Here is a 13,694-nt window from a genome sequence, read left to right on the forward strand (position 1 = left end):
ATATTCATTTTCATACTCCCACACTCCAAATGTCCATGAACTTATGTGTTCTTTTCATTGAGAAAACAAAAGAATAAGTAAAGAGTTTATGTGCGTTACCCAGCCACCATTTATGTCAACCCTAAACATAACTATGTATAGCATTCAAAATGTGTTTCCATTAAAAAAATAAAAATAAAGTTCCTCTAACTAAAAATATTTTAGTATGGGTCAGAGTGATAGTATAGCAGGTAGGGTGCTTGCCTTGCACAGGGCAGACCCCATTTCAATCCAGGCATCCTTATGGTTCCCCCTGGCCCCTGCCAGGGATGATCCCTGATTGCAGAGCTAAGAGTAATACCTGAACAGTACTGGGTATGGCACCAAACCAAAAATAAGCAACAAAAATGTAGTCGAAATAATATCAAGATTGTAATGATAGTCTTAGAGGTCTACGTTCTTGTCAAATAGTACAATTTAAATAAGTGCAGTTTAAACGTCACAGTATGTGTCAATGTAGTTAATAAACATACAGAAAGTCACCGATTGAGTATGATTAAGGATGAGAAAAGAAATATACACACAAAGAAGCAGCATTTATTTAATGCATCACCAAGTTTATTTACATATTCAGCTGAAGAGAAAGTTTCCTAGAGAAAAGCTCTAGTACACAGACCATGTTGATTTTTGCATTAAGAGAAAGTAGCACTTTTGTACTGGGAATTGCTCAGCAACAATGCTGGTGGATAATACAGGGATCTTCTCATCAAGCAAATAAAATAGTATAGAAGGTAAGGTTCTGTGTTAGAAAGTCATAATATTACATAGAATACAGAAAATGAACTTAGGGGTAGATTTTGGTGAAATTTTCCATATGGTTCTGCATTAATTTAGTATACATTATAATAAACAGAGCAAATGCAATTACATATTTATATTAACTATTTCAAATAATGCTTCAGAACCTTTTTCTTTCCAAAACAATAATAAAATATCCCTCATCAAAACACCACTATAAAAGTCAGACTCATTAGCCACAAGTGTTTGAAACTCCTTTTTCTCTTGTGCTTTTATGATGAAGCTGAAAAGTAAATACTGCACCTTCCCCTCCCCCCCATAATTACTTTCTTATAAATAAACAACAAAAACACAGATTTTACCAACACTCTAATGCTCTGGTGTAATCTAAAGATTCCCCCCCTCCCCATGAAAGAGGTTAATTCTTAAAAAAAAAGCCAAAAAGACATACAACATATATTTATAGATCTCTATCAGCAGCAACCACCTCTTCTTCTATCTGCAACAGTGCCTTCGTAGGGGCGCTTACATCACATGGCGGTTGGCCGGCCAGCTGATCAGGCAAGGAGAGAAGAAAGAAAAGGACTTAGATTCCAAAACCCTTGCAGAGGGCGCTGTAGACTCAAGAGCAGTCATCGCTCCCAACACAGCCAGCCAGAGGCAGAAAGAATAACCTTGTCACTCTCTCAGGACAATGTGAGTCCAAGCATAGCCTCTGGGCACTTGGATTCCTTATTTGTAAACACAGAATCAAAATGAACTGTTGATACAGAGGGTTATACTCAACGCTCTGTTACTTGTATGGGAGAAGACAATCCTGGGCAACGTGGGTCCCACTGATTGCAAAAATCAATTCTCTTTGGCTTTGGAATGTGATGGGAGAGATCAAGAAGCACACACACATCCACGCACTTCCCGCCACCAGCACCCCCCCACAAGCCCAACCTTGCTGCTCCCCAACCTCGTCACAGTCCCTCAGGAAGGAGAGGGACTGCTGAGAGGGGAGCATGGAGCCCACACAGATAAGAGAAAGATGAGTGGACGGTAGCCACGTCCAAAGCACTCTTCACAGAAAGGGCCATATAAATACCTCAGAGTTCAAAAGCAAATGGATTTTCTGATATCACTTGTATGTAACACGCTTTCGCAATGAGGAAGAAACACATGTTACCAGCATCAAAGTTCAAAAAAAAAAAAACAGTGGTAATGGTTGTGTTAAGAGGCTCTAAACACTAAAGAATTCTAGTCACACAAACCAGTTTTATACCAACACTTAACAAGCAAACACACACCTAGACCTAAAATAGCATGGGAAGGCTTCAAAGGAAAACTTGAGTTTTTCCAAAGTGACACTGAACCCCCCATATTATAGATTTATGTCCTCCTTTTATGTCTATTATCTCTATTGTATAGGTATTGTATAGGGCCAGATAGTAACAAAGCATAAAATGACTCCTCCATCTCCATTACCTTTCTAACCATACTTGTTAGAGCTGATGATAATCAATATGACATATTCAAAGCCCACTGATTATATCTTAGAAATGAGGGAACTATGAAGGACCACTCAGCCAATCAACGGATGACAGCTACAAAGAACATCTCTTATATCTTTATCTGTCCCTTCCAAGTCTTCGAAGTGGCTCCTGACTTAAAGCAGATGGCACGAGAACACGGTCCTGAATCTCGGCCCTAGGGTCCTCTCCAATTACTCAGCCCATAGCTCTCCCTTGTCTGGCAAGACCCAGTGGCCACAGTGGAGTGGTCACTGCACCCTCTTTGAAGGGTCCGTACAGACTGCTAGGGCTCAGACCTGGGGCCATTCTAAGGCAGGTCCGTGGAGGGAGGGACGGCCGTCGGATCGGGGAAAGGCAGAGGAACTCGGGGTCGACTCAAAAGGCTAGCAATTTTCTCCCTGATTTGCTCTCTTACTTTTGAATCTGAGATAGCAGTCGTTGCAGTACAGCTCATTGTTTCGGATTCGGACTTCGGCTCCTGAGGTAGAGCCTCCGAGGTCGCAATGACAGGACACGCACTGGAGGGGAAGAAAAGAAGACTTCTAAGTGTTTATCTCAAGAACACAGGTTGGCATTTCCAGCAAAAAAAAAAAAAAAAAGCAGTAAGCACGGTATGCAACTTCTCAGCTCTCAGATGTTCCAGAAAAAAAAAGTCAGAACATAATTAGTAGTTAAAATCAAGCCCACCAGATGAGATAGTAAAGAGTCCATAAAGCTAATTTTGAGAGCCAACATGGTTATTCTAAATATAGCAAGAGAGCAGAAATGATTTGTTGATTGGCTGAAAGGAATTTAGACTTTATTTCCTCCAGGGGGTCCCAGGAGGCTAAGACACCATGGGAAAGAGCGGGCAAGAGAAGCGAAGGCCGGTTTCCTAGCAGGCCAACTGGAGCACACACGCCCAGAACTCCTTGCACCAGCCTGGCACACGGTGCTTTTCCATCTATTTTGGTTCCATGTACTCAAACACTAAGCTTTTTTGACTTTTTTTTGCTCTGCTAAGGAACAATCCCAGGTAAGCCAAAAATAAAATGTGGCCTACTGAACTCTAGGACCAACAATCAGTCTCTCTCTGTCTCTCTCTCTCTCTGTCTGTCTCTCTCTGGCACGATGTACATTCAAGAATCATAGGTGTAATCTGTGTGGGGTGGAGGGTAGTTAAGATATAGGAGGGCCCAGTATGACAACAATAGTTGGAAATGATCACTCTGGAAAAGACCTGAGTGTTGAAAGTAGGTAAAGGGCTATACATGATGACCTTTCAGTATCTGTATTGCAAATCATAATGCAAATCAAAATGAGAGAGAAAAGGAGAGGAGGGGAGGGGAGGGAGAAGAGGAGAGGGGAGGGAGGGGAGGGGAGGAGAGGAATTTTCCTGCCATAGAGGAAGGTTGGGGTAAGTAGGATTTAGAGGTTTGGGAGGGAAACTGGGGACATTGGTGCTGGGAAATTACATTGGTGGAGGGATGGGTGTTCAAACACTATACAAGTGAAACCCAATCATGTACAGCTTTATTGCTCCATCTCATGGTGATTCAATAATAAAATAAAATCATAGGTGTCTTAAAAGATACTGAAAAATGTTACAGTCTTAGTTCTTGACTATGTGCAGGAACCCACTGGGGTAAGCAGGCGGTGCAACTATAAAAATACATGTAAATATGTATGCAAAAAAATTTCCTTAGAGGGTCAGAGGGCTAGAACAGGGGCAAGGTGCTTGCTATGCACAGAGTTGACCTGTGCTTGGTAACTGGCACCACATACGGTCTCTGGAGCCCCACTAGGAGTGATTCCTGGACACAGAGCCAGGAATAGTCCTGGAGCACAACCAGGTGAGCCCCCCACCCCACCGATTTTTGGAAATAAAAATAACAAGAGTTCCTTATGTACTCTTCCTACTCAAACATTGGGGCAATGTTATAATCACCTGTCTGTCCCTCCACTGTTAATAACAGTGAAAAATTACATTTCAAATAGACCTAGGACATGTTACAGCAAGCATGGACATGCTATAAGAATGTTTTGCAGTGTTTCTAGACAATTAATTTTTGAATCAACATTTGACAACTAGGTAGCAGCAAGCAATGGGCGGTTGGAAACGCAGGACTGACTGACAAACACGGCACCTTGCTTGTTAGTGGCACGTCCACCCGCAGCGATCAAAGCAGCCATGCGCTATTCCAAGCAAAGCTCTGAAGCCCCCCAGCCCCGCAAGCTGCTCGGCTCCGTCTCACCTTAAAACAATGTAAATGATAACAGAGCCCCAGGGACTCGATGATCATGGCCGCTCCTTTGCCCAAAATGCTACTACAGGAGGAGCACACACGCTTCCCACTCACTGACCTAGACGTGGAACAAGAACGGAATGGAGGCTTTCATTGGTGCAGTTCGGTTATTAGTTCAAGTCACACTCTGGCACGAAGGTGAATCATTAAGCCGTTCTCTGGATGTCTGGGGGGTAAGTTTCAGCAGCTGACCCGGTGATGCCTCAATCAGCTCAGAGCCCCATCATGGCTCTGCAAACCCTTGATAAGTATCCCCATGAGTGAACGCTGCCTGCACTTTATCATATCCTCTCTGCACCTGATCACACAGCCATCCTGTTCTCAGCAGCCAACTCCCTGCTTCTGATCTCTCCTGACTTGGCCTGGGCAGGTCAGCCTGCCCGAGTACTCTCTCCTCCCGCCATCCCTCCCATGAGAACACGAGGAGACTAAGAGAGCAGCCTCAGCTTCTTTTAAGGAGTTGTGGAAGTTTCTGGAGCGATAGCACAGTGGTACAGCATTTGCCTTGCACTCGGCTGACCTGGGTTTGATTCCTCTGTCCCTCTCGGAGAGCCCGGCAAGCTACCGAGAGTATCCCGCCCACACGGCACAGCCTGGCAAGCTCCCTGTGGTATATTCTATATGCCAAAACCAGTAACAACAAGTCTCACAATGGAGATATTACTGGTGCCCGCTTGAGCAAATCAATGAACAATGGGAGGACAGTGCTGACAGTGCTCCTCTTTCCCCAGCTTCTTTTTCAGTACCTGGTGCTGGACATGTCCATGTTGGAGCGTTCCTGACAGCGCTTCTGGCTTGAAGCACTGCTTCTGTGGAGAATGAAAGGAAAACTGCCCACAAGCAACCTTTCTTCTTTGGGAAAGGAAGTTTTAGGTTTTCCTTTCCCTGCCCATCTTATCTCTGCTCCACAGTGAAAGGGTAAAAGGGCACTAGCTTTTGCATCCCTTGGCACTTCTGCAACATTGTATAGCTTAGAGTGGTGACTGCTGGCTAGATGGCCACTTTTTTTTTCTTTTAGGGCAAATGAATTCCTCTGCCTTTCTCTCCCTCAACAGGCTTTGTCTCTCCCAACACTTGACCATTAACTCTCGCCCTATCTCTTCATTCCAATCCATGAAATATTCTTCACAGTAATATTTTAGACTGGTGTAAAATAAGTTTTCTTCATATTATCCTTTACTTGATACCCTGAAAAAATTCTGCCAGAAGTCATTATATATTGACTTTTTTCAGGATTTGTGATGAAATAAATGCAGCCCAGGCTGGTACACCCTCCGTTAGGTGACAGTCAAAGCCTTGCTGTACCGAAGACAAAAGTAATGTGTGGAGAAGTGACTCAGACCTAAAAACTCAATGCCTCCTCAGACAAGGGCATCACTCAAAAGTCACGTCTCAAGCCTGGCTCATCATTATAGCTCTTATACAGCCCCTGCCACCTAGGATCTACAGAATGTACTTGCTGTGGCCCGAACAAAATGTTGGTAAGCCTGAGAAGAGGCAATGGTTTTGGCAAATAAAAGCTCCAAAATACATGAACTTTTAAAGTGTCATAAACTGTGGAGTATGCATAGAATGCTTTTTAAATGTGTGTGTATATGTACATGGATATAGATATAGATATAGATATAGATATACACACACACACAGACACATACAATATACATGCAGTTTTTATCCAATGAGTTTGTGCTGTGCTCTTGTTCAAAGAGAAATGCATTTTACAATCTTGCTTTTCCTCATGGGCTGGAGCAATAGCACAGCAGGCCAACCTGGGTTCAATTCCTCCATCCCTCTCAGAGCCCCCAGCAAGCTACCGAGAGTATCTCGCCCGCTGGCAGAGCCTGGCAAGCTCCCCGTGGCATATTTAACATGCCAAAAACAGTAACGAGTGTCACAATGGAGATGTTACTGGTTCCTGCTTGAGCATATTGATGAACAATGGGAGGACAGTGTTACAATGCTGCAGTGCTTTTCCTCATAAACCTGAAGTGCACTCAGGTGCTGCTGTGTAGCCGGAGGAGTCCCCGTGAGAACTCCTCAGGGGCATTTGCACCTAAGACAGTGGCCACAAGCACAAGCAAATGGGACAGTTGCGATGATGTGGCCGTTGTCCGGCACTCTGAGATGGCTTCACAAGACACCCACCAAAGCTCTTGGTGCACAAGGCATAAAGAGAGGTTTTTTCATTTCCCTGACTGGAAAAACACAGCACCACACTGAATTTGACGTGTTTGGAAGTTCCCTTCTCTTTCCCTGGAAGGCTTGGACAAGACTAGGGGGTCCACTGGTAATGGCTCAAATACCCATTAAGACCCAGAGGAAAAGGAGAAAGCTCCCCAGTGTCTCACCTGTTGCGCAGTTGTGAGCCTGACTGGGTCACCGAAGGGGACTGGCTGCGTGGGGTGGGGGACGGAGTGCTGGAAGTCCTTGCCAAGCCCGCAGAGGGAAGGGGCACGCTGGAGGAGGGTGTCCGCATGTAGGCGCGGTTCGACGTGGATACCAGATGAGGCAGCGGCCGGCTGAGATCTTGAACCGAGGAAGCAGCTTGGACAGGCCCTGACTGATTGTGCCAAGTGGACTGTCTCCAAGAGTGGGATCTGGGAGAATCCAGGTTATCTAGAGATTCACCTCTGAAACGCAGAGAGGACAACGGTCATAGTTCCAGAGGGAGCAGTTTCACTTCATTCGTGTCCCTAGGGGCTGGAGCGATTGCACAGTGAGTAGGGCATTTGCCTTGCACGCAGCCAACCTGGCCAACCCAGGTTCGATGCCTCTGCCCCTCTCGGAGAGCCTGAGTCTCTTGCCTAGCAGGCAAAGCCTGGCAAGCTACCCGTGACATATTCAATATGCCAAACACAGTAACAAGTCTCACAATGGGCCCGCTCAAGGAAATCGATGAACAATGGGAGTACAGTGCTACAGTGCCTGTCCCTAGGGTTAAGATTAGATAAGATTTGCTCCTTCCCCCCCCCCTTCCGACCAAAGTCCCCAGGATTCTCCGATACTGACCTATTACCTCGAATCTGCTTCTCATCCGCCCACCCACTCCTTCTCCCTGCTGAGACTACATTTTGTAACCCAACGCCCAGGTTTGTCACTGATGGGCCAAGGGTTTGTCATTTTGTATTTTTTTGCTTTAGGGTCCCATCTGGTGGTGCTCACAGGTTACTCCTGGTTCTGCACTTGGGAATTATTCCTGGCGGTGCTTGAGAGGCCATGTGGGATGCCAGAGACTGAAACCAGGTTGGCTGTGTGAAAGGCAAGCGTCCTACTCTCTATACTATCACTCCAGTCTAGGAGTTGTTATTATTCAATATTATCTATTCCCATCTCTTGTCTCTCTCTATTCCTCAGATGAATGAGATCTTCTAGTATTAATTCTCCCCACTGATTGCATGTAACACAATACCCTCCACTTCTATTCACACTGCTTTGAAGAGCATGGTTTCATCTTTTCTTAGAGGCTCATTTTATGTGTCTTCTACACTGGTCTTAATCTAACAAGCCCTCTGGCATGTTAAACCTACTTTTAAGAAGTTCTTTCTCATCAGCAGCATAATGGTAATTCCCATGCAATTAATTTTTCTTTTTAACTTATTGGCTTGGAGGTAAAAGGATAAGAGTCAACATCGAAAGGAAAATGGTAAGAATAAAAATACTCCAAAAATAAAATACTAAGTCAAAGAAGACGTGTGTGGGTCATTTAGATCTTTAGTGAACCCGGCTGGCAAGAGGTCTCAAAGAAGTGGAGTACATGCTTTGCACACAGGAACCCCACGTTTGATCTCCAGCACCACAAGGTCCTCAGATCATGAGGTCCAAAGCCCAAAATAAAGAAATCTTCAACAACATAGCCATAGAGATCTTATAATATTTTAAAAATTCCATCCAAAAATATTTTCAAGCATTTACATAGGTCAAGTATTAGACTAGGAACTATCGCAAATAGTAACTTTTTTTGGGGGGGGGGTCACACCTGGCGATGCTCAGGGGTTATTCCTGGCTTTGCACTCAGGAATCACTCCTGACAGTCCTCAGGGGACCATATGGGATGCTGGGAATTGAACCCAGGTCGGCCGCGTGCAAGGCAAATTCCCTACCGGCTGTGCTATCACTCCAGCCCCATCAAATAGTAACTTTTTTTTAACATTCATAATACTCTGTGATTTTTTTTAAATCTCAGAGATATTAAAGTTGTCTATAGCAAAAGCCAATGAGTACGGAACTAACTTTCAAATTGATTGTTTTAAATCTGACTTGCAACCTTGATTCCAAAGACATCCTGGCGATCGTAAGTGTGAGGCCCTAGATTTTGCACAAATACTGAGAGTTTACATTATAGATTCACTACTTATTTCCCCTAAGTTGAATGTATTCTCTTAAAATAGGATTTAGTTGTTCTTTTTTGTTTGATTTTTGTTCTGTTTTGCTTTTGGTTGTTGAGCCACACACAGCTGTGCTCAGGACTTACTCCTGGCTTTGCACTCAGGAATCACTGCTGGCAGGGCTTGGGGAATTATATGTGGGGCAGAAGATCAAACCCAGGTCAGCTGAGTACAAAGCAAGCACTTACCCACTGTACTAGTTTTCCTGATTCACTTTTGTTGTTCACTTGGATTCACTTTCTACAGTCAGTTCATATCATTATGTCTCGGTAAAGTTGTCAGGGTTGATTTACCGATTGACAGAAGTTATTTGTGTACTGAGATAATTAGACCTGGTCTACAATGTGTTAGCAAAAGATTTGCCATCTGCTTATTTCTCCCTATCAAAGCATTGGCTTTCATTTGCCAAAGACATATTTTAAAAAGAAATCAGGGTCAACCCAGGGGTGCTCAGGACCAGGAGGGTTTGGGGGACCACAGAACCAGAGATTGAACTATCAAAATTATGATAGCTATGTGCTCTACCTCTTCATCTGTCTCCAAGCTCTTCCAATCCCACCCATAATGCATCCTTTAAAGATGTGAATACTCTATTGCTAGGTATAGTTCAAATACCCCTAAACCCACAACAACAAAAAAAGTTTATACTCTTATCTTAACCCACATCTATAGATTTACCTTTGCAAAATTATAAATGCTCGGTTTTCAAACTCAGTAGATCTTTTAGAGTGATTCCAATATAACTCTACCTCATTCTGAATATTAAAAATAGGTCATCAGGCAAAATAGCATTAAGAGGGGTCACAATGATAGTATAGTGGGCAGCCCTATCTGTTATATCCCTAGCATCTTATATGGTCCTCAGAGCACTGCCAGGCATGATTCTAAGTGCAGTGGCAGGAGTGACTCTAAGCTTGACTGGTCAAAAAAACAAAATGAAACAAAACAAAGCGCATTAAGAGCAGAATAAACTAAGTATCTATCTGAATGATACTACCATAGAGTTCCAAGTCCAACTATGAAACCTATTAGTTATGTGGTTTGGTCCAAGATTTTTATTTGTCTGAGCCACAGTTTCTCTATACAGGAAAGCATTTTAAAAATATAATAACAAAAATAAAAATACTACTCCTGCCTCAAAAAATTTTTTCTTGATTAAGAGAGAAACTTAGACAAAGCAAATGGAGCAGGTTTGCAATCTAATTAGCACTCGATGCCCTGTTGATGACAAGTGCCAAAGACAAGTGCTCTACTCCCTCTTCTCCCACCAAACATCTCAGGGAGGTAAACAAAATTGTGCCATCACCTCTGCCCAAAGTACCAATATGTCTGGAAATTAAATATTTGGTTCTCAACACAGAAGAGGAAACAATTTCCAGTTGTCTCGCACCTTCTCATAATCCCAGGCAGACAAATGGGCTCTTTATTTACACTGGAACTGCGCTGGCGGATCCAGCTGTTGTCATTGTGGAGGGAGGTTCTCTTTCTCATTTCTTGAAGGATTTGTTGTCTTTCCAGCTCTGCTCCTGATAGGAATTGTTCCTTCTTGTAGGTTCTCTGCAAGGAGTTGGTGTTCCCGACTCGGTCTAAATATCTATTGCTTCCTAAAAAACACACACAAACACAACAAAAGCCTCAGGATGAAGACATAGGACGGTGAGTCTCTCTCCACAGTTTAGGGAAAAAAAGTGACACTGGCCCATTGGTTAATGTTATCCACTCCAGTGCCCAGTGACACTGCTGAGCACAGACATGAAGCAATGGTTTCCTATTCCTGGAATTTCGATTTCAATTTCAACCAAAGGATGTACTCAGGATAACAAAGGTGACTGCCTGAAAAAAAAGGACACCACTAGCACTGGCCTTAGCAATATTCAGCTGTAAAATGCTGGTCCAATGAACAGTTTCTCTTCTACTTTTCCTTTTTTAATTGAATCCCATGAGCTACATTTATAAAGCTTCCACTTTCAGTTTGAGTTCAGTTTGAGTCACACAATGATCAAACACCCATCCCTTCACCAGTGTAACATTTTCCACCACCAATGTCCCCAGTATCCCCCACCCCCACCCACCATCCAACTCCACTTCCTGCCTCTATGAAGATTGCTCCATAGTTGGAAACGTGACTTATAAGCAGGGAGAGAAGGCAGCTGGGATAGAGAAGGGATCACTAAGTCAATAATGGCTGGAAGGATTGCTCGGAATGGGAGATGTATGCTGAAAGTAGATAAAGGACCAAGCATGATGGCCTCTTGGTATCAGTATTGCAAACCATAATGCCCAAAAGTAGAGAGAGAAAGAAGAAAACTGTCACTTTTCCCTTCTATCCTAAATCAAATCAATCAAACACATGCTCATCACACAACTCTGAAGGGAGCTGGGAGTTACATTCTTTCAGAAACCTCACAGCCTCCTTGAAATAAACACAGACACAAACATGTATCTACAAACTGTGGTATGAAAGTCCTGGGATAAGTCGTGATCAAATCATAAGAATAAAAACACATTTAATCACTGAAATGGCTTACATGAAACTGAAAATGATCCAAATAATACAGATGATAACCAAACAAAAAAAAGTTCAGAGCATTTGCTTCTGGTCAAAGAAAGAAACAGAACTATAATTTGGATGCTAAATGTATTAATAAGTTGTATTTTTTCTTGAAAGCCTTGCTTTATTTGATTTTATGATTATGTTTGATTTGGGAAACATACACATAATTTTGATGTGTACCCTCCACCTTAATTTGAATTAGGAAAACTGATATAAGGTTTTATATTCTGTCTCTAGAGTCACTCCTCTTGTTATTCTTTCAAAATTCAAAATGTTTCTTGCCATCAGTGCATCTTCCAATAAGCAATAAGCCAGGCCATCAAAGGCTTTTAATACACACCTGTGTTAATAATGGTGAAGACACACTGTTCATTAATTTGTCATATTTTAACAAAACATTTTTATTTTTAATGTACATTAGTGTTAATAAAAGCAACTGTTTGGATAAAACACTTAATAATTTTACCTGCCTTCTACTCAGGAGATTGTAAGGGAGAAATATAAAAAACTCCCAGAGCATCACAAATAACAGATATTAGTAAGAATATTCCAGAGATTCACACTTGCCACAGTTAATAGATCATGGTTTAAGACCAGGAGAAAATGTTTTGGCTGCAGGTTAATATTTTTTTTTTAAATCATGGATTAAAGTACTTTAATTTTAATGGAGGGTAGGGGCAAATTCAAAGAGAAACAAACTGGAAATCCAAGCAGAAAGATAAGACAAGTGAAAAGTCACTTTGATTTTAAAAAAAAATCTGATTTATTTGGAACATACCAATCAATTTGGATGCAGTTAAGAGTACTTATGGGCGGGGGGGGGGGGGGGAATAGGAAAATAGGCTGGAAAGTTAAATGAGGACTAATTAATGTATAAGAAAAGGGGTCATCAGAGATCCAAGAATCCTGAAAGAAACTGTAAATTCTACAAGCTTTAATCACTAGACCACACAGGTCCATAGAAGTGCTCTTGAGAGCTTTACTTATTTTTTCTCTACTTATATATTTATTTTTTATGGCTCCCAAAGCATTTTGTATTTTTCAATCCCTTGTCAGCATTTAAAATAGAACAGGAAATCCCAGGCTTTCTTCATTTTTTTATAAGAGAGAAAAGTAAGCACCATTCTTGTATGTTCCCACATTGCAGCAACAGGATGAGGTTGAGACGGGTGGGCCACCAAGTTTATCTCCCGCCTCTCTGACCCTTCATTTACTAATGGAATTGACCAGCAAATGCCTGTGCCAAACCTTATATGCAGGCCCTGCCTACAATGATGTTTAGTGCTTCGTGGGGTTACTTTTCCTGAGTTAAGTTCAACTACTTTATGTTCATCAGAAATACACTGATGGCATCCAATGTCACTGCGTTTTTGCCAAGGAACAAAAATAATGATCATTTCAGATTTGACATCTTGCTATTCCAATGTACAAACTGAAGTCCATCTATAATTAGATTCCCTGATAATCTCTATAACGCTTTTTTGGCCCCATTTCAGTGCCTGTGTGATAAAATCTACAATGGAAAATCTCAGTATAACTTTGCAAACTTTCCACATATTTCACTCGCTATTTAATGAAATTTTTAAAACCATGTAATCTGCCAAGACCCCCTCCATCAAAAGATATGGTCAAAATAAGCCAAATATATTTGTATTCTTTAACAAATGTTAAAAGTAATTAGTATTTTAAGTATATAATTTTAATGAACATGAAATATCTTGGGTTTAAACAGGATGATATCATTTATATGTGGTATTTAGCATAACGGGATGAGGAAACGCCATCATTTAAAAGGGGTATACCTAGATCAACCATGATGCAGAGTCTAGGGAGGAGAGGTAATGAGTGAAGAGGAAGTGGAGAAGAGACAGATAAGAAGCAATGGGGGCAGTGGTCAAGGCAACTCAGGTCCATCAGTGGTGTTAAGGAATAATAGAGCTAAATATCCAAACTTGAGTGTCAACAATAGTGAAATTATGAGACCAAAATTTTAATAACCAAACTTTAGGGTGCTTACGGTGGGTCAAGATAGTAGGCTGGAACTTGGAAGAGTGGAGGTAGCAGGAGGGGGAACCTGGGAATATTGACGGAGGGAAATAGACACTGGTTGATAGCACAGCGGGTAGGGCGTTCGCCTTACAAGCGGCCAACATGGCCGACCCGAGTTCGATTCCTC

At 42.3% G+C, this 13,694-nt stretch overlaps 1 protein-coding gene across 5 annotated transcripts in view; it reads right to left on the bottom strand.

Moving 5' to 3' along the window:
• Positions 1-581: 581 nt before the first annotated feature.
• LMO7 (LIM domain 7) overlaps positions 582-13,694 on the bottom strand; it is a 152,731-nt gene continuing 139,618 nt past the window's right edge. For 4 of the 5 annotated variants that reach the window (XM_056109695.1, XM_056109697.1, XM_056109699.1 and 1 more), the window contains 5 exons: positions 10,355-10,568; positions 6,928-7,209; positions 4,529-4,637; positions 2,710-2,812; positions 582-1,330 (listed from right to left, as the gene is read on the bottom strand). In XM_056109695.1, the coding sequence (XP_055965670.1) occupies positions 1,308-1,330; positions 2,710-2,812; positions 4,529-4,637; positions 6,928-7,209; positions 10,355-10,568 (731 nt within the window). In that variant the 3' untranslated portion in view covers positions 582-1,307. The remainder of the gene's footprint in view (positions 1,331-2,709; positions 2,813-4,528; positions 4,638-6,927; positions 7,210-10,354; positions 10,569-13,694) is intronic. The other variant, XM_056109700.1, reaches the window with a different exon arrangement.

Source organism: Sorex fumeus, unplaced genomic scaffold (genome assembly GCF_029834395.1).
Source record: "Sorex fumeus unplaced genomic scaffold, SorFum_2.1 ptg000008l, whole genome shotgun sequence".
NCBI classification, from domain to species: Eukaryota; Metazoa; Chordata; class Mammalia; order Eulipotyphla; family Soricidae; genus Sorex; species Sorex fumeus.